Here is a 16,012-nt window from a genome sequence, read left to right as displayed (position 1 = left end):
ATTTTCTTTCACAACACTTGAGTTTTCTTCTGTATTTTCTTCTGTTTATTCCAATGTCAAATATTACTTTTCCAAACTTTCCTCACCAGCCTATTGAGTGAGAAAAAAAATCCAATTGCCCCCCCTCCCACCCCACAAGAGAAAAGCTTGGATAAGGCTGGTGCAGAGGTAGAAAGGTTTCAGCAGATGGACTGCTCCAAGAGCAGAGCCAGACAACATGAACAAGGTGGAAATGGGCAGTCTTACTGATAGCACAGATGTGTGGTCAGAAGCTCATCTCAGGATCAATAATACACCAAGGTTGTGCAACAGTCTGATTCTGCCTCAGGTAGTTGGCAGGGAGTGGAATGGGATGAGTGGCTAGGGAACGGAGTTTGTCATGGGGAATGATCACAGTGGCTTTGGTTTTCCCATGATACAATTAGAGGAAATTTCTGCTCATCCAGTACTGGATGTCATAAAAATCTCATAATTTAGAGGCAGTGATGGGGTTGAAAGAAGTGGTGCTGACTAGAGTTGTATGCTGTCAGCTGTCCTAATAAAGGAAAAACACTGAATTACCTCCAGAAATATGGAACTGTTTAAAATGGATATACAAGCCAAAGATGGCAGAGGATGTTCAGTCAGTCAGTCAGTGGCTGAAATCCCACCGTTTCCAGACAAGTTACTTCTTTTTTTATAAATTTAGAGTACCCAATTATTTTTCTTCCCAATTAAGGGGCAATTTAGCGTGGCCAATCCACCTAACCTACAGGTCTTTGGGTTGTGGGGGTGAAACACATGCAGGCACAGGGAGAATGTGCAAACTCCAGACGGACAGTGACCCAGCGCCAGGATTCTAACCCGGGTCCTCAGCGCGGTGGCCCCAGTGCTAACCATTGCGCCACGCGCCGCCCCTGGAGACAAGATACTTTGAATCTGGAAAGTAATTGCCAGCTCCAGTGGAAACAATGGGATATAATTGGAGATGAATATCATCTCATCAAGAAATATCCTATGAGTACGGGCCAGATGGAATTGTGAATTTTGCCTTCAGGAATATTTCAAGACGGGAATAAAAGCCAAGTGAAAAACTGCCATGTGTGTGTGTGTAAACTAGTGCTCAAGGTATCAGAGAGTGTGGCAGAAGCAAAAATCCAGCCAACGGCACCCCTGAAAAAGCTTTTTGCAGGTATATCTCCATCTCTTTCTCTCTGATTAAAGTGAGCCAAGTCAGCAAAGACAACAGGGAAAAAGGGAAGCTTCTCCACCAAACTGCAGAACATTGGAATCTCTAAACTGACTGTTCACCTGAAGTCAGTGCTACTGGAATTTTGTCACTGACTATTCGCCTACTGAGGTCAATGCTATTGTAATCTCAAATCAGAGTGGCCACTATGCTCAGTCATCTACTCCCCCATGAGTCAAATAATGTTTTGCATGCCTTTCTTTTTCTTTCTTACTTTGGACGAAATTCTGTGACGACTGGAAGACTTTAAGAATATTGGGTTCTCAGTATTGGACAATTTAAGGGTTAAAAGCCTGGGGTTAGAGTGTGTTTGACTGCCATGGTCATGTTTTTAAAATATAATTCTGTTTTGCAGGATCTGGGTGTTTTTAGCAGTCATAAGGCGAAATTGACCAAGGGATGTGTTTTTCAGTCAAGGCTATTGGACTGGGAGTTGACTGGGAAGTCCCTGGGGAGTTAATATACTTTGCAGCCTGCAGAGATAATTCATTTTCAGCTTGGAGAGACATTTTTGAAAGCATTAGAGAGGAGGTTGGAGGAGAGATTTGTGGGGTAGAGTGAATTCTGATCGACCTGATGCGGACTCCACAATTTTCTCACAATAAGATAGATTGAGAGCTGTATATTTCTTTTCTTGCTGTTTAATGGGAAATTGAGTCGTAGTTTTTAAGGAGTAAACTATAAGCTGCACTTTTTGGGTTATTTGAAGCTAACAAAATTTGATGTTGTAGTCACAATAACGTTTTGTTTTAAAAATAACTAAGCCCTATTTCTTCATGCAATTTCGCCTGGAATGATTCATTCTTTCAAATAAACTAAAATATTGGGGTTTCGGTCCAATATCCTAGCCACTGTTAGGGTCTGGTCTGGGATCACAATAATTCTCATTTCCAATCTGTATGAATGTACTTGAATGTGTTTCAGCATTTTCTTGCCTTTAATAGCTAATACTCACTTTTTCTTTAATTCAAGAAATCCTGATTAAATTCCCTCCTCTTAAAACATAAATATTGGGAAAAGGTATCCACAAAAGGAGGGATCCTTTTTAGATCAATGTTGCTGTTACCAGCGAAGGTTCAAATAAAGAATGGGAGTCAGTTCATCCCTCCTCACCCGGGGAAAACAATTTGTTGGTATCACACCCGGACAGTAAAAAAAATTGATGGATCTCACCCGGGGCAACTAATTTAGGGAACCTTACCAGGGAAACAGTCATAATACACATGTGGAAATTGATGCACACCAACGCTGAAGCTCTCATACGAATAATGTCATTTGAGGGAAGCATTGCGTCCCTTTATCGCTGACTTCAGTAGAGGAGCAATGGAAGAAATTTTAAGCAACATTTTCCAGTGTATAATAGCGAGCAAGTTGATTTTTCTATTAGACTGAAAGGCTATACCTTCCTTTGAAGCCCAAAGCACAAAACATGTTTTTGTTGGGGGTGGGGGAAGGAGGGGGGAATATACTCCAGAACGCACCAGAGCAATCACTGCATAATCTCTCGCCCGTTTTTACTTTCTTTTTCACAATTGTTTTCTCATATCATTTAATTTCTACTTTCATTCTTCCTCCTTCTAATTTATTCAAACCTGCTCCAACCAATCAATCCTCATCTCACACATCACCTGGTGTATCAATTATATTGATATTCCTTTTCTTCCATACTGTGTATGTAGCTGCAGACTGGATTGTGATTCCTCGCTGTCGCTCCAGTTCCATGGAATCCATTATGGCACCCACACCATCTTTTCCTTTCACCTGCAAAATAGAAGCAACAGAATCCCTTTAACACAGAAAAGTTAGTGAATTAAAGATTATTTTTTAAATACCTTAATTCTGAATTGAATCTTGGACTTTGCCTGCATCTGTAATCCAGAAAGTTGGATCTTACACAAGTTGATTATGGTTTTGGTTTCAATCAGACACTCCAATGCGGTGGGGAGAGGTTTCCTGGAGTACCATTTTGGACTTTGGCAAAGGTTTATCAAGCATTGAAAAGATTGATTGTTTTTTTTCCAAGGATACTTTCCAAAATGAAGCACAGCTCATTAAATGTTCAAAGGAAGTAGGTGCTCTCTTGCACATCATCAATGCAATCATAATTTACCGGTGTGCAGGGGAACTGTTCACACGCGCAAGCATATATAGAGTTCTCTCCTGACCAAGAGTGTCACAGGTGCAGCCAGGCATTAAGTAGTTATGTAGTAGAGATTTCTATCCCAGAAGACAAATATGGAGCTACATGTATTTTTACTGCTGCCTGTGAGAAATTGTCATTCTCTGTTGATATTTTTTTTTAAAGCAATTACCCAGGATTGTAAAAACTCCAAGAAGGAAAATAAAGCTACTCACAAACCTTGCTATGTCAGGGTTAGACTTCTTTCAGATTTAATTAAATAACAGTTCAAAAAAGTGAAAATTAAAGTGCTGCTGTGTCAACTTTATTGTTACGTGAGGTACTTGCTGGAGCTCATGCGAGAGTGGGAAAATACTCCATTACTGATCATGCTATGTCAGAGAGTTTTCTTAGCTATTTAGGAAGTGCACTATTATCCGGTGACTGTCATTGTGCAAACAGCAACAAATCTGAATAAAGCCAATACAACAGCGTTACTCCCTCGGGCCATTAAAAGGAAAATGTCATAACGGAATGGTACATGTGGGACTCTCACAGCACCTTTTGAACTTCTTAATCATAAGTAGTGGCCCGATCAAGCCTCCTTATCACAAAGAAAAACTCTTTAAAAGTTAACTTTGAATTACCATCAACTTGAATTACCATCAACACAAACAGAAAATGTGGGAAATACTCAGCAAGCAGGAAACATTTTCAAAGAGACACACACAGTTAAAGTTTCAGGTTGATGATCTTTTCCCAAATTAAAAAAAAGGGATGAAAGGTCATTTCTGAAATGCTAATGGTGTTTGTCCATACACGAACAAACATAGGACATGTATAAATATACTGGACGCTGCAAAGGCTATGGGTCCTGAAAATATTCAGGCAATCGTACTGAACACGCCTAGCCAAGCTGTTCCAGTACAGCTACAACACTGGCATCTACCCGGCAATGTGGAAAATTGCTCAGGTGTGTCCTGTACACAAGGAACAGGATAAATCCAACCCAGCCAATTGCTGCCTTATCAGTCTACTCTCCATCATCAGCAAAGTGATGGAAGGAGTCATCAACAATGCTATCAAGCGGCACTTACTCAGCAATAACCTGCTCACAGATGCTCAGTTTGTATTCCGCCAGGGTCACTCAGTTCCTGGCCTCATTACAGCCTTGGTTCAAACATGGACAACAGAGCTCAATGCCATAGGTGAGTGACTGCCCTTGACATCAAGGCAGCATTTGACAGAGTATGGCATCAAGGAGCCCTAGCTAAACTGGAATCAATGGGAATTCGGGGGGAAATCTCTCCTCTGGTCAGATCATACCTGGCACAAAGGAAGATGGTTGTGGTGGTTGGAGGTCGATCATCTCAGCTCCAGGACATCACAGCAGGCGTTCCTCAGGGTAGTGTCCTAGGTCCAACAATCTTCAGCTGCTTCATCAATGACTTACCTACCATCATAAGGGCAGAAGTGGGGTCATTTGCGAATGACTGCACAATGTGCAGCACCATTCGCGACACCTCAAATAATGAAGCAGTCCATGTCCAAATGCAGCAAGACCTGGACAATGTCCAGGCTTGCGCTGATAAGTGGCAAGTTACATTCATGCCACACAAGTGCCAGGCAATGACTACCTCCTACAAGAGAGGATCTAACCACCGCCCCTTGACATTCAATGGCATTACCATCGCTGAATCCCCCACAATCAACATCCTAGGAGTTACCATTGATCAGAAACTGAACTGGATTCGCCACATTAATACTGTGGCTACCAGGGCAGGTCAACGGCTGGGAACCTACGGCAAGTAATTCATCTCCCGACCCCCAAAGCCTGTCCATCATGTACAAGGCACAAGTTAGGAGTGTAATAGAATATTCTCTACTTGCCCTGATGAGGGCAGTTCCAACCACATTAAAAAAGCTAGACACCATCCAGGACAAAGCAGCCCGCTTGATTGCTCCCCCTTCCACAAACATTCAAAGCCTCCACCACTGACAAACAGAGGCAGCTGAGTATACCATCCACAAGATGCACTGCAGTAACTCACCAAGGTTCCTTAGACAACACATTCCATACCTACAACCACTACCATTTAGAAGGGCAGCAGAGATCTGGGAACCCCACCACCTGGAGGCTCCCCTCCAAATCACTCATCACCCTGACTTGGAAATATATTGTCGTTCCTTTGCTGCCGCTGGGACAAAATCCTGGAACTCCCTCCCTAACAGCACAGTGGATGGACCTACACCTCAAGGACTGCAGCGGTTCAAGAAGGCAACTTACATGACAATACGGTGGCGCAGTGGTTAGCACTGTTGCTTCACGGCACCGAGGTCCCAGGTTCAACACACAACTCAAAAGATGTGCAGGGTAGATGGATTGGCCACGTTAAATTGCCCCTTAATTGGAAAAAATGAATTGGGTACTCTAAATTTATTTTTTAAAAAGAGAAAAAAAGAAGGCAACGCACCACCACCTTCTGAAGGGCAACTAGGAATGGGCAATAGATGCTGACCTAACCAGCTACGCCCACATCCTGTAAATGAATTTTTAAAAATACACAATGTAAATACATTGGTACAGGCATCGGTTGAGCATATGGAGTGTGGTACTACTGAGTAGAAAAGATTTGGAAGAGATCAGTTCAGTCCATAAGAGGGTCATTCAGGAGTCTGGTAACAGCAGGCAATAAGCTGTTTTTGAACCTGTTAGTGCCTTTTCTTAGACTTTCGTATCTCGTGCCCGGTGGAAGAAGTTGGAAGACAGAATAATCCGGTGGGAGGGGTCTTCGATTATCCTGCCCAAGGCAGTGGAACTTGTAGACAGAGTCAATGGATGGGAGGCAGGTTTGTGTGATGGACTGGGCTGTGTTCACGACTCTCTGTAGTTTCTTACAGTCTTGGGCCAGGCAGTTCCCAAACCAGGCAGCGATGCAGCCAGATAGGCTGCTTTCTATGGTGCATCTGTAAAAATTGTTAAGAGTCAGTGTGGGACCTGCCAGAATTCCTTAGTTTCCTGAGGAAGTAAAGGCGCTGTTGTGGTTTCTTGGTCTTAGCGTTGACATGGGTGGATGAGGACACATTGTTGGTGATGTGCACACCTAGGAATTTGAAGTTGTCTACTATCTCCACCTCGGCATCATTGACGCAGACAGGGGTGTGTACGATACTTTGCTTCCTGAAGTCAATGACCAGTTTTTTAGTTTTGCTGACTTTGAGGGAGTTCGTTGTCGTTACACCACACCATTAGGTTCTAAGGGCTAAGGGCTAGTACGCAGCTTTACAGGGGCCCGGTATTGAGGACTATCATAGAGGAGGTGTTGTTGTTTATCCTTACTGATTGTAGTCTATGGGTCAGGAAGTCGAGGATCCTGTTGCAAAGGGAGGACCAAGTCTTAGGTTTTGGAGTTTTGATATGAGCTTGGCTGGGATTATGGTGTTGAAGGCGGAGTTGAAGTCAATAAACAGAAGTCTGACATAGGAGTCCTTGTTGTCGAGATGCCCCAGGGTTGAGTGTAGGACCAAGGAGATGGCATCCGCTGTGGACCGGTTGTGGCAGTATGCGAATTGCAGTGGATCTAGGCATTCTGGAGTATGGAGTTAGATCACGATGTGTCTCATGATCAATCTCTCAAAGCAATTCATAATGATAGATGTCACGGCCACCGGACGGTAGTCGTTAGGGCACGTTGCCTGGTTCTTCTTTGGCACCGTTGTGATGTGGTCTTCTTGACGCAGATGGGAACTTCGGAACGGAATAGGGAGAGGTTGAAGATGTCCGCGAATGCACCCGCCAGTTGGTCCGCGCAGGATCTAAGTTCATGACCAGGGACCATGTCAGGTTGCTTTCCAAGGGTTCACTTTCAAGAAGGCCGATCTGACTTTGGAAGCTGTGACAGTAGGTATGGGTGCGGTTGTTTAAATAAACCCAATAGGGTTTAAGCTAAAAACTAACAAAGTGGTTAGCCTAACAAAAATATTAATGCCAAGCATTATTATAAAGTTCAATGGTAAAAATAGAGACATTTGATTTTGTAATAATTGAGTGAATATTATTCATCACAAGACAAATTAACAAATTGCAGGATACCATTTTTTCAGAGATCACTTTAGCACCAGCCTGATGCTTTTGATCAAAAGGAAAATATACTCCATACAATTATTTATTTGCACAACCCCAAGTGAGGTTCCAGGATTATTTCATACTCATTTGGAAATCAAAAAACTTGTCATACCTGCCAGGCTTTAAAATTAGGTCACAGATAGGGAGGGCAGCAAACGTGAGAGTTTATTTACGGCTTTGTAATTGAAGAAACAGACTTAATTGATTCACAAGAATTAGTCTGGTAAAAGATGTGAAACGTCTAATTGTTTTTCTGGTGGAATTTCATGCCAAAGGTATCTTTACGTACTCTGCTCAACCGTCATGCCAAAATAGTTTCAACTTTCTATTCGAACTGTCTGGAACTTGGTTATTCATCAGGTTAAAAATATTTTATGTATTGGAACACTTCAAAATAAAATTCACAGTACCTCATGCATTTCTGCTATTCTTCCTGTGTAGTACAGAACTCTTTCAGTCAGTGTGGTTTTCCCAGAGTCAATGTGTGCAGAGATTCCTATATTCCGAATCATTTTGTTGGGCAAGATTTCAGATGAACATTGTCGACAGATGTTTATAAGAATCTGAAAGAAAAGATTGAAGAAATATTGATTGTTACTGAATAGCGAGAGACGATTTTGCATCTTCCCTGAATTACTTTGGTTCTCTGTTCAATTGTTGTTGCCTTGTGTGCTGGGAGCATGGCTTGAAATTCAAAAAGAAATATGTAAGCCCAATTTCTAAATTAAAACATTATTGATGATGTGTTAATAAGACTTAGGGGTAAAATACATTCACTACAGCCGTTCCCCAGATATGCAATCCTATTTTAGGATGGAGAAAGCAAAGAGAAATGTGAAGTATTATTTTACTAAAACCCAATTAATGGCATAACAACTAAATACAACAAACAGAAATGGAGATTTTTCCCAAAATATTGTTTTTAATTTTCAAATTTTTATAAACACCGCAGCAAAACAAGGAACAAGAAAAAAAGGTATTAGTATCAAAGTAAAGCAAGTACGGCACATAACAGGAGTCATTGCAAACATCCCCAACATTCCCTTCACAGATACAAGACCTCTCTGCATCAAAACAGGATACTGTCAACAAGACAGAGCTATGTACCCATCACTTCAAAGAAAAACAAGAGAGGAAAAAAAACCATGAGTGCTGGGGAGTGGGAAGAATTACATTACAATTGATACCCCACAGCACAATCCAACCCCTATCATGACCCAGGACAGAACAGACAACCATCATATGGCTACAATACTCATAGAGGGCTGGTTGCTCCACATCCAATTAAAACTCATACCTCAATCTTTGGACCCAGGGTCTCCCATAAAGAATCAGGAAAAGAGCAAGAAGTGAGAGAAATAAGGATCCAAGTTACCAGACTCCACCCATCAGGTAAAATAGCCAATGAGGGAAACCGATATCAGGAGAAAAGTCCACCCCGACCAGATAAATCCAGTCATCATCAGAATAACATACAGTCTGCCTTGGCCCAAGAAGGATTCAAGCACGGGTGCTCAAAAAGAAAGTTAAAAGTTAAATGGGGCCTTCAGCGATCATAGTGAGGACAAAGTAACCCTTCCAATCCAAACTTCCCACCCCGCACCTCGATCCAGCTCTGCTCACCTTCTTTTTATACATTTACAATAAAGGCTGTCTACAAATCTCGAATTCAACATTTATTCTATGAACTCGTTAAATCAGGATAATCAGCGGATAATAACGCTGTTATATTTAATCAGATTTACTATGAGCAATTCTGAGCATCAAATATGAGGAAGGCCATCTTGGGAGTTGGAGGTGTGCAACACAGATTTACCAGAATGATGCTTGGAGTCCAACGGTTAAATGATGAGCAGAGAAAACACAAATTGGGGCTCTATTTCCTGGACATTAGAAAGTTAAAGGATGATTTGATCAAAGTTTCGAGGATATTAAGGGGAATAGATAGAGATAAACAATTTCCTTTGGTTGGGGAATCGAGGACTGGGAGGCACAGTATAGAAAATAGAGCCAGACCTTTCAGGAGTGAAATTAGGAAACATCTATGCAGAAAAGGGTAGAAATATGGAACTGTCTACTGCAAACAAAAAGGCTAGACAAATGTTAACTTTAGATCAGAGATTGATCATTTTTTTCTAATTAAAGGTATAGTCATATGAGGAGTTAGATCACAAAAGCCAGTGTCATTGAATGGGGGAAATAGGCTCAAGGGGCTACACCCTGCTCATACATTCCTAAAAAAGAACAATACTGGTGCTCACCAAGTTTGAGTTGCAGTGAACATATCTCAAACTCTAAAACGTATGGTCAGAAAGGATTCATCGATTTTTACAGCACAGGAGGTCGTCATTCAGCCCACTGTGAACATGCCAGTCAACGCAGATCTGACTACACTTATCCCATTCTAGAGCGCTTAGCCCGGAGCCCTGGAGGTTGTGACAGTGCAAACAAACATACAAATACTTCTTAAATGTTACTCAAGTTTCTGACTCAACCACTCTTGCAGACAGTGAGTTCCACCACATTCTGGGTGAGAAAGGTTTCTCCTCAACTCCCCTCTTAGCCTTTTACCCCTGACTTAAATCTAAGCTCCCTGGTTACTGGTCCCCTCTACTAATGGAAAAAGTGCCTTTCTATCCACCCTATTTCCCTCATAATTTTATATACCAATGAGTCTCCAAGTCTGAGTGAGGTGTTAGGATTGTAAAGCTTATAATAATAGTAATCTTTATTATTGTCACAAGTAGGCTTACATTAACACTGCAATTAAGTTACTGTGAAAAGCTCCAAGTCGCCACACTCCAGCGCCTGTTCGGGTACACAGAGGGAGAATTCAGAATGTCCAATTCATCTAACAAGTACTTCTTTCAGGACTTGTGCGAGGAAACCGGAGCACCCGGAGGAAACCCATGCTATATGGCAACGGGTTATTGTTACAATTGATGCTGCTACTGGACAGTCAGGTCCCAGAATGGAACGCAGGTTCAATAGACCCTAACTTTTATTCTTATTTGTTTAGTCATAGATGAAGATTAACTTTAAACCAAAAAATTAAATATTTATGAAACATGAAAAGATACACTCCTTCACCCCACCTATATCTTTACGGATGTACAAAGATTTATAAGAATAACACAAGTTGCAAATTACGTTTTATACTCTATTGTTCTAGCACAATCCATATAAGCCGATAGGCAGAATGCGGTCACACTCAAACTAAGTGGCACATGTCCCCCAATGTAACCTCTGAGGATTTCTCATCAAATGTCACACTGTCAACCAATTGGTCTTACTGGACCTCTGACTTCCACACAAGTGTTTCCAAACTCTATTCTAAAAAAAAAACACACCTCAGATTCTTCTCCCAAACGCTTTTGCTGGTTTAGCTCACTCGGCTAAATCGCTGGCTTTTAAAGCAGGCCAGCAGCACGGTTCTATTCCTGTACCAGCCTCCCCGGACAGGTGCCGGAATGTGGCGACTAGGGGCTTTTCACAGTAACTTCATTGAAGCCTACTCGTGACAATAAGCGATTTTCATTTCATTTCATTTCTCGCAGATGCCTTCACCAAGGATCCACTTACAGGATTTCAATCTCTCCTTTCAGAAAGATTGAATGCCTTAGAATGCAACAGGTATTCAAGATTCCAGACTATCTCTCAAGTATCCAGCTAACAGAACACTATTGCTGTAAAGTCTGTATTAACATGTCACCAAACTTCTGATGTCAGACTTTTCACTTTAAATCAGCTGAACTTTGCAAAGGGTCACCTGGACTCGAAAAGTCAGCACTTTCTCTCCCTACAGACCTGCTGGGATTTTCCAGCATTTTCTCTTTGGTTTCAGATTCCAACAACTGCTGTAATTTGCTTTTTTAAATAAATCTGAAATATGAAAATGCTAGATAACAGTGATGGTCAAATGATTATAGATATAAACCTATCTCGCTTCCAACCATTTTCAGAGGAAATCTGTCATCCTTACCCAACGTAGTCTACATGTGACTCCAGACTCTCAGCAGCATGATTGACACTTAAATGCCTCATGACAGGGCTTCACAAGCCACTCAGTTAAAGCACAATTAGGCATGGGCAACACATTCTGGCCATGCTAGTGATATTAACATCCCTTGCTTCCCAATCGCTCCAACACAAGGTAACCCTGTAACAAACCAGCCATCTTCTCTAATATATATTAATGACCTTGATCTTGGTGGACAGGGCATAATTTCAAAGTCTGTGCGTGATACAGAACTTGGAACCAGTGCGAACTGCGAGGATAAAGCCAAACTTCAAAAAGAGTCAGACATGTTGGTGGAATGAGCAGACAGGTGGAAGATGTAATTCAATGCAAAGAAATGTGAAATTATTCATTTTGATAGAAAGAACATGGAGGTAACAATAGAGGGGATAACTCAAAACAAAATGCAAGAGTAAAGAGACCCGAAAATATTTGGGTGTAAATCATGAAAGTAAATGGACAGGTTGTGAGCGTGTTTAATAAAATATACACGGTTATGGTTGTCCTGATTAGTAATGAATGAACCCCAGATGTAAATGCTGCACATGTTCAACACCAACTTTGAAATTGCCCCAAGACCAAATCATCTTTTGAAACTTCAGTTCCTGCCGATCACAGCCACTTGGGCAATTCAGCAGAGGACACGCTCCGCCTGTGAAACCACGTCCAGGCCACTCGCCAATACCCCGGGAAGAGAAAGGAAGTGGCCGACAAAACGTAGGAAAGGAAAGCGGATTGAACCCGCGCGGAGGGCCCAGTGGCGACTGAGCTGGGGGAGGGAGGTTAATAATAATCCCTCCCTGAGGGGCCCTCCGGCCGCTCCCGGCAGAGTGGACGGGACATCAGTCAGAGTTCAGCCCCTTTCCCCGCACGCAGCTACCGGCCCATCCCACCTGGCCGAGGCTGCGGGACGCCGCGTCCCGCACCGGCTTCTGAGCCAGTATCCGCGCCGCTTTGAGCAGAGACATGGCAGCCGCTTCCTGTCACGCTCGCCGGCTCCTGGCGCTGGGAAAGGTCAGACTGGCGGCCGCACCGGAAAGATGGTCCCAACATCAGAGTCAGCCCGCTGCCGGCCCTGTCGCCGCACAGTGCGCCCCCTGCTGGCCGGAGTACCTCCCTGCCTCGCACAGTGCGCCCCCTGCCGGCCGGGGTACCTCCCTTCCTCGGCACAGTGCACCCCCTGCTGGCCTGAGTACCTCCCTGTCTCCACACAGTACGCCCCCTGCCGGCCGGAGTACCTCCCTGTCTCTGCAGAATGCGCCCCCTGCCGGCCGCAGTACCTCTCTGTCTCCACATAGTGTGCCCCCTGCCGGTCTGAGAACCTCCCTTCCTAGGCACAGTGCGCCCCCTGCCGGCCGGAGTACCTCTCTGTCTCAAAATTGTGCGCCCCCTTCTGGGCGGAGTGTGGTGATATGCATCACTGTAGATACACAAGGGGTTAATGTAAGTACACGTAGACTAGCTAGAGACTAGAGGGAGCACCAGAGACATGACACACAGACACTCAACCAATAAGTTAGTAAGATAGGACACGACCAATGGGCATTCACAATACACACAGAGGCGACACTACCACAGGTGGGCATTACACCAACCCATACATAAAGGATGCAGCACACATGATCTTCCTCTTTCCAGTGGAGACTCTCAGTGGGTACAGACACAGGGTTGATTCAACATCACACCCACCACGTGGATTGTAGCAGACTGGTTCGTCAGTCTGAGTAGCTATAGAAGGATTAACAGTAGAGGCGAATCCGAGTAGGAGAATTGTAAATAGTTTAATAAACGTGTTGAAGGTAACTCCACGTCTGTACCTTCCTTTGTCAAAGTGAACATCAAGCAGCTTATGCTACGCCAAGAACATAACAAGACATGGTACCAGCAAGTGACTGTTTCAATCCATATAGTTACAACTCAGCAAACAGTGACAACCAGCAACAACACCCAGGCAAGATGATCGAGATTCCGGTTCCACAGTGGCTCAAGTGCCATGGCAATCTCCGCGCAAACTGGCGTGCATTCAGGCAAAGGTTTGAGATCTTTCTGGTAGCAGCAGACCTACAAGACGTGGCCGTGCTGGAAAGACAGAGCTTCTGCTCACCATCGCCGGTGCCAGAGCAGAAGAGATATTCAAAACATTCAAGTTCTCCAAAGGGCAAAGCAGGAGCGACTTCCAGGCAGTCCTGGACAAATTCGGACAATACTGCGAGGAAAACACAAACAAACCAACAACACGATAAGAGAGGCTCCAGTACTTACCACGAGGCCGAGATCCTGGAGCAGAGAACGACAATTTTGATTGGCAGCCACTGCCTTCGAGGTGGACGGTCGGCTCTATCAATTCCTTAGGGTTCCCTTCGGAGTCACTAACGGGGTCTCGGTGTTTCAACAAGAAATGGACCGAATGGTTGACCGGTACGGACTGCGGGCCACGTTTCTGTACTTAGATAATGTCACCATCTGCGGCCACGACCAGCAGGACCACGACGCCAACCTTGCCAAATTTCTCTACACCGACACTCTCCTCAACCTCACCTACAACAAGGAGAAGTGCGTGTTCCGCACAGACCGCTTAGCCATCCTTGGCTACGTAGTCCAAAACAGACTACTTGGAGCCCCCTCTTGGAGCTTCCCCTCCCTCACTGCCCCAAGGCCCTCAAATGCTGCCTTGGGTTCTTCTCTTACTACGCCCAGTGGGTCCCAAACTACGCGGATAAGGCCCGCCCACTTATATAGTCCACTCAATTTCCCCTCACGGCCGAGGCACAACATGCCTTCGCCCGTATTAGAGCAGACATAGCCAAGGCCGGGATGCACGCAGTAGACGAGACACTGCCCTTTCAAATAGAGAGCGACGCTTCAGATGTTGCCCTTGCCGCCACTCTAAACCAGGCAGGCAGATCCGTGGCATTGTTTCCCCGCACCCTTCATGCCTCTGAAATTTAACATTCGTCTGTTGAAAAGGAGGCCCAGGCTATTGTTGAAGCGGTGCGGCATTGGAGGCATTACCTGGCCGGCAGGAGATTCACTCTCCTCACTGACCAACGGTCAGTAGCTTTCATGTTCAACAACACGCAGCGGGGCACAATCAAAAATGATAAAATCTTGCGGTGGAGAATCGAGCTCTCCACCTACAATTACGAGATTTTGTATCACCCCGGCAAGGTCAACGAGCCCCCAGACGCCCTCGCTTGAGGTACATGTGCCAGCGCACAAGTAGACCAACTCCGTGCCCTGCACGACAGCCTTTGTCACCCGGGGGGTCACACGACTGTACCACCTCATCAAAGCTCACAATCTGCCCTACTCCATCGAGGAAGTACGGACAGTCACCAGGGACTGCCAGGTCTGTGCGGAGTGCAAGCCGCACTTCTACCGGCCGGACCGTGCGTGCCTGGTGAAAGTGTCCCGCCCCTTTGAACGCCTCAGCATAGATTTCAAAGGGCCCCTCCCTCCCCTCCCCTCCACCGACCGCAACACATATATCCTCAGTGTGGTCAATGAATTCTCCAGGTTCCCCTTCGCCATCCCATGCCCTGATATGACATCCGCCACCGTCACCAAGGCCCTCAACTCCATCTTCACTCTGTTCGGTTTCCCCGACTACATCCACAGCGACAGGGGGATCCTCATTCATGAGCAATGAGCTGCGTCAGTTCCTGCTCAGCAGGGGTATCGCCTCTAGCAGGACGACCAGCTATAATCCCCGGGGAAACGGGCAGGTAGAGAGGGAGAACGGGACGGTTTGGAGGGCCGTCCAGCTACAGGTCCATCCCTCCTTCCCCTGCCCACGGTCCAGAAACCTCCCAGCCGCTCGCTGGCAGCAGGTCCTCCCGGATGCACTGCACTCCATCAGGTCTCTACTGTGCACCGCCACAAATAACACACCCCATGAACGTGTTTTTACCTTCCCCAGGAAGTCCACATCCGGGTGTCACTCCCGACTTGGCTCGCAGCTCCAGGACCGGTTCTTCTACATAGGCATGTCTGACTCCACAAGGCGGACCCCTTGGTGGACATGGTACGCCTACTCCACGCCAACCCCCAGTATGCCTATGTGGAGTTCCCCGACGGCCGCCAGGATACTGTCTCACTCAGGGACCTGGCTCCCTCAGGTTCCACTCACACACACTTCCCCACCCATGCGCCACCCTCCCCTCCCCCGGCACTCCCAGCATTAGCCCCACCAGGTCCTTCCCTCCTTCCCCTACCCACGCTACAGGACGAGGAAGACTTCAGCACGCTCCCGGAGTCATCCAACTACTGGCCAACACCAACACCGCCAGCACCGACGTCGCTGACGCCAGCACCGACTTCGCCACCACCGCTACGTCGCTCCCAGCGAACCGTCAAACCACCGGACAGGCTTAACCTCTGACGGGCACCAGACTACAAGATGGACATATACTTTTGCCCTCCCCTCTGTAAATTATTCGCAAATCTGTATATAGTTCCACGCCACCACTGCCGGACTCATTTTTAACAGGGGGTAAATGTGGTGATCCACTGTGTTAACTG

The 16,012-nt window shown here is 45.2% G+C and overlaps 1 protein-coding gene across 2 annotated transcripts in view; it reads right to left on the bottom strand.

Annotated features, from left to right (window-relative positions):
* gfm1 (G elongation factor, mitochondrial 1) overlaps nucleotides 1-12,539 on the bottom strand; it is a 96,490-nt gene extending 83,951 nt beyond the window's left edge. Inside the window, exons 1-3 of one of the 2 annotated variants that reach the window (XM_038815142.1) lie at nucleotides 12,385-12,539; nucleotides 7,884-8,036; nucleotides 2,857-2,989 (exon numbers count right to left, since the gene is read on the bottom strand). In XM_038815142.1, coding sequence (XP_038671070.1) covers nucleotides 2,857-2,989; nucleotides 7,884-8,036; nucleotides 12,385-12,459 — 361 coding nt within the window. In that variant the 5' untranslated portion in view covers nucleotides 12,460-12,539. Of the gene's footprint in view, nucleotides 1-2,856; nucleotides 2,990-7,883; nucleotides 8,037-11,455; nucleotides 11,477-12,384 lie in introns of those variants that run through there. The other variant, XM_038815143.1, reaches the window with a different exon arrangement.
* Nucleotides 12,540-16,012: the final 3,473 nt, after the last annotated feature.

The sequence above is a fragment of the Scyliorhinus canicula genome, chromosome 13 (assembly GCF_902713615.1).
Source record: "Scyliorhinus canicula chromosome 13, sScyCan1.1, whole genome shotgun sequence".
Lineage (NCBI taxonomy): Eukaryota > Metazoa > Chordata > Chondrichthyes > Carcharhiniformes > Scyliorhinidae > Scyliorhinus > Scyliorhinus canicula.
This window is presented reverse-complemented; position numbering and strand designations above follow the sequence as displayed.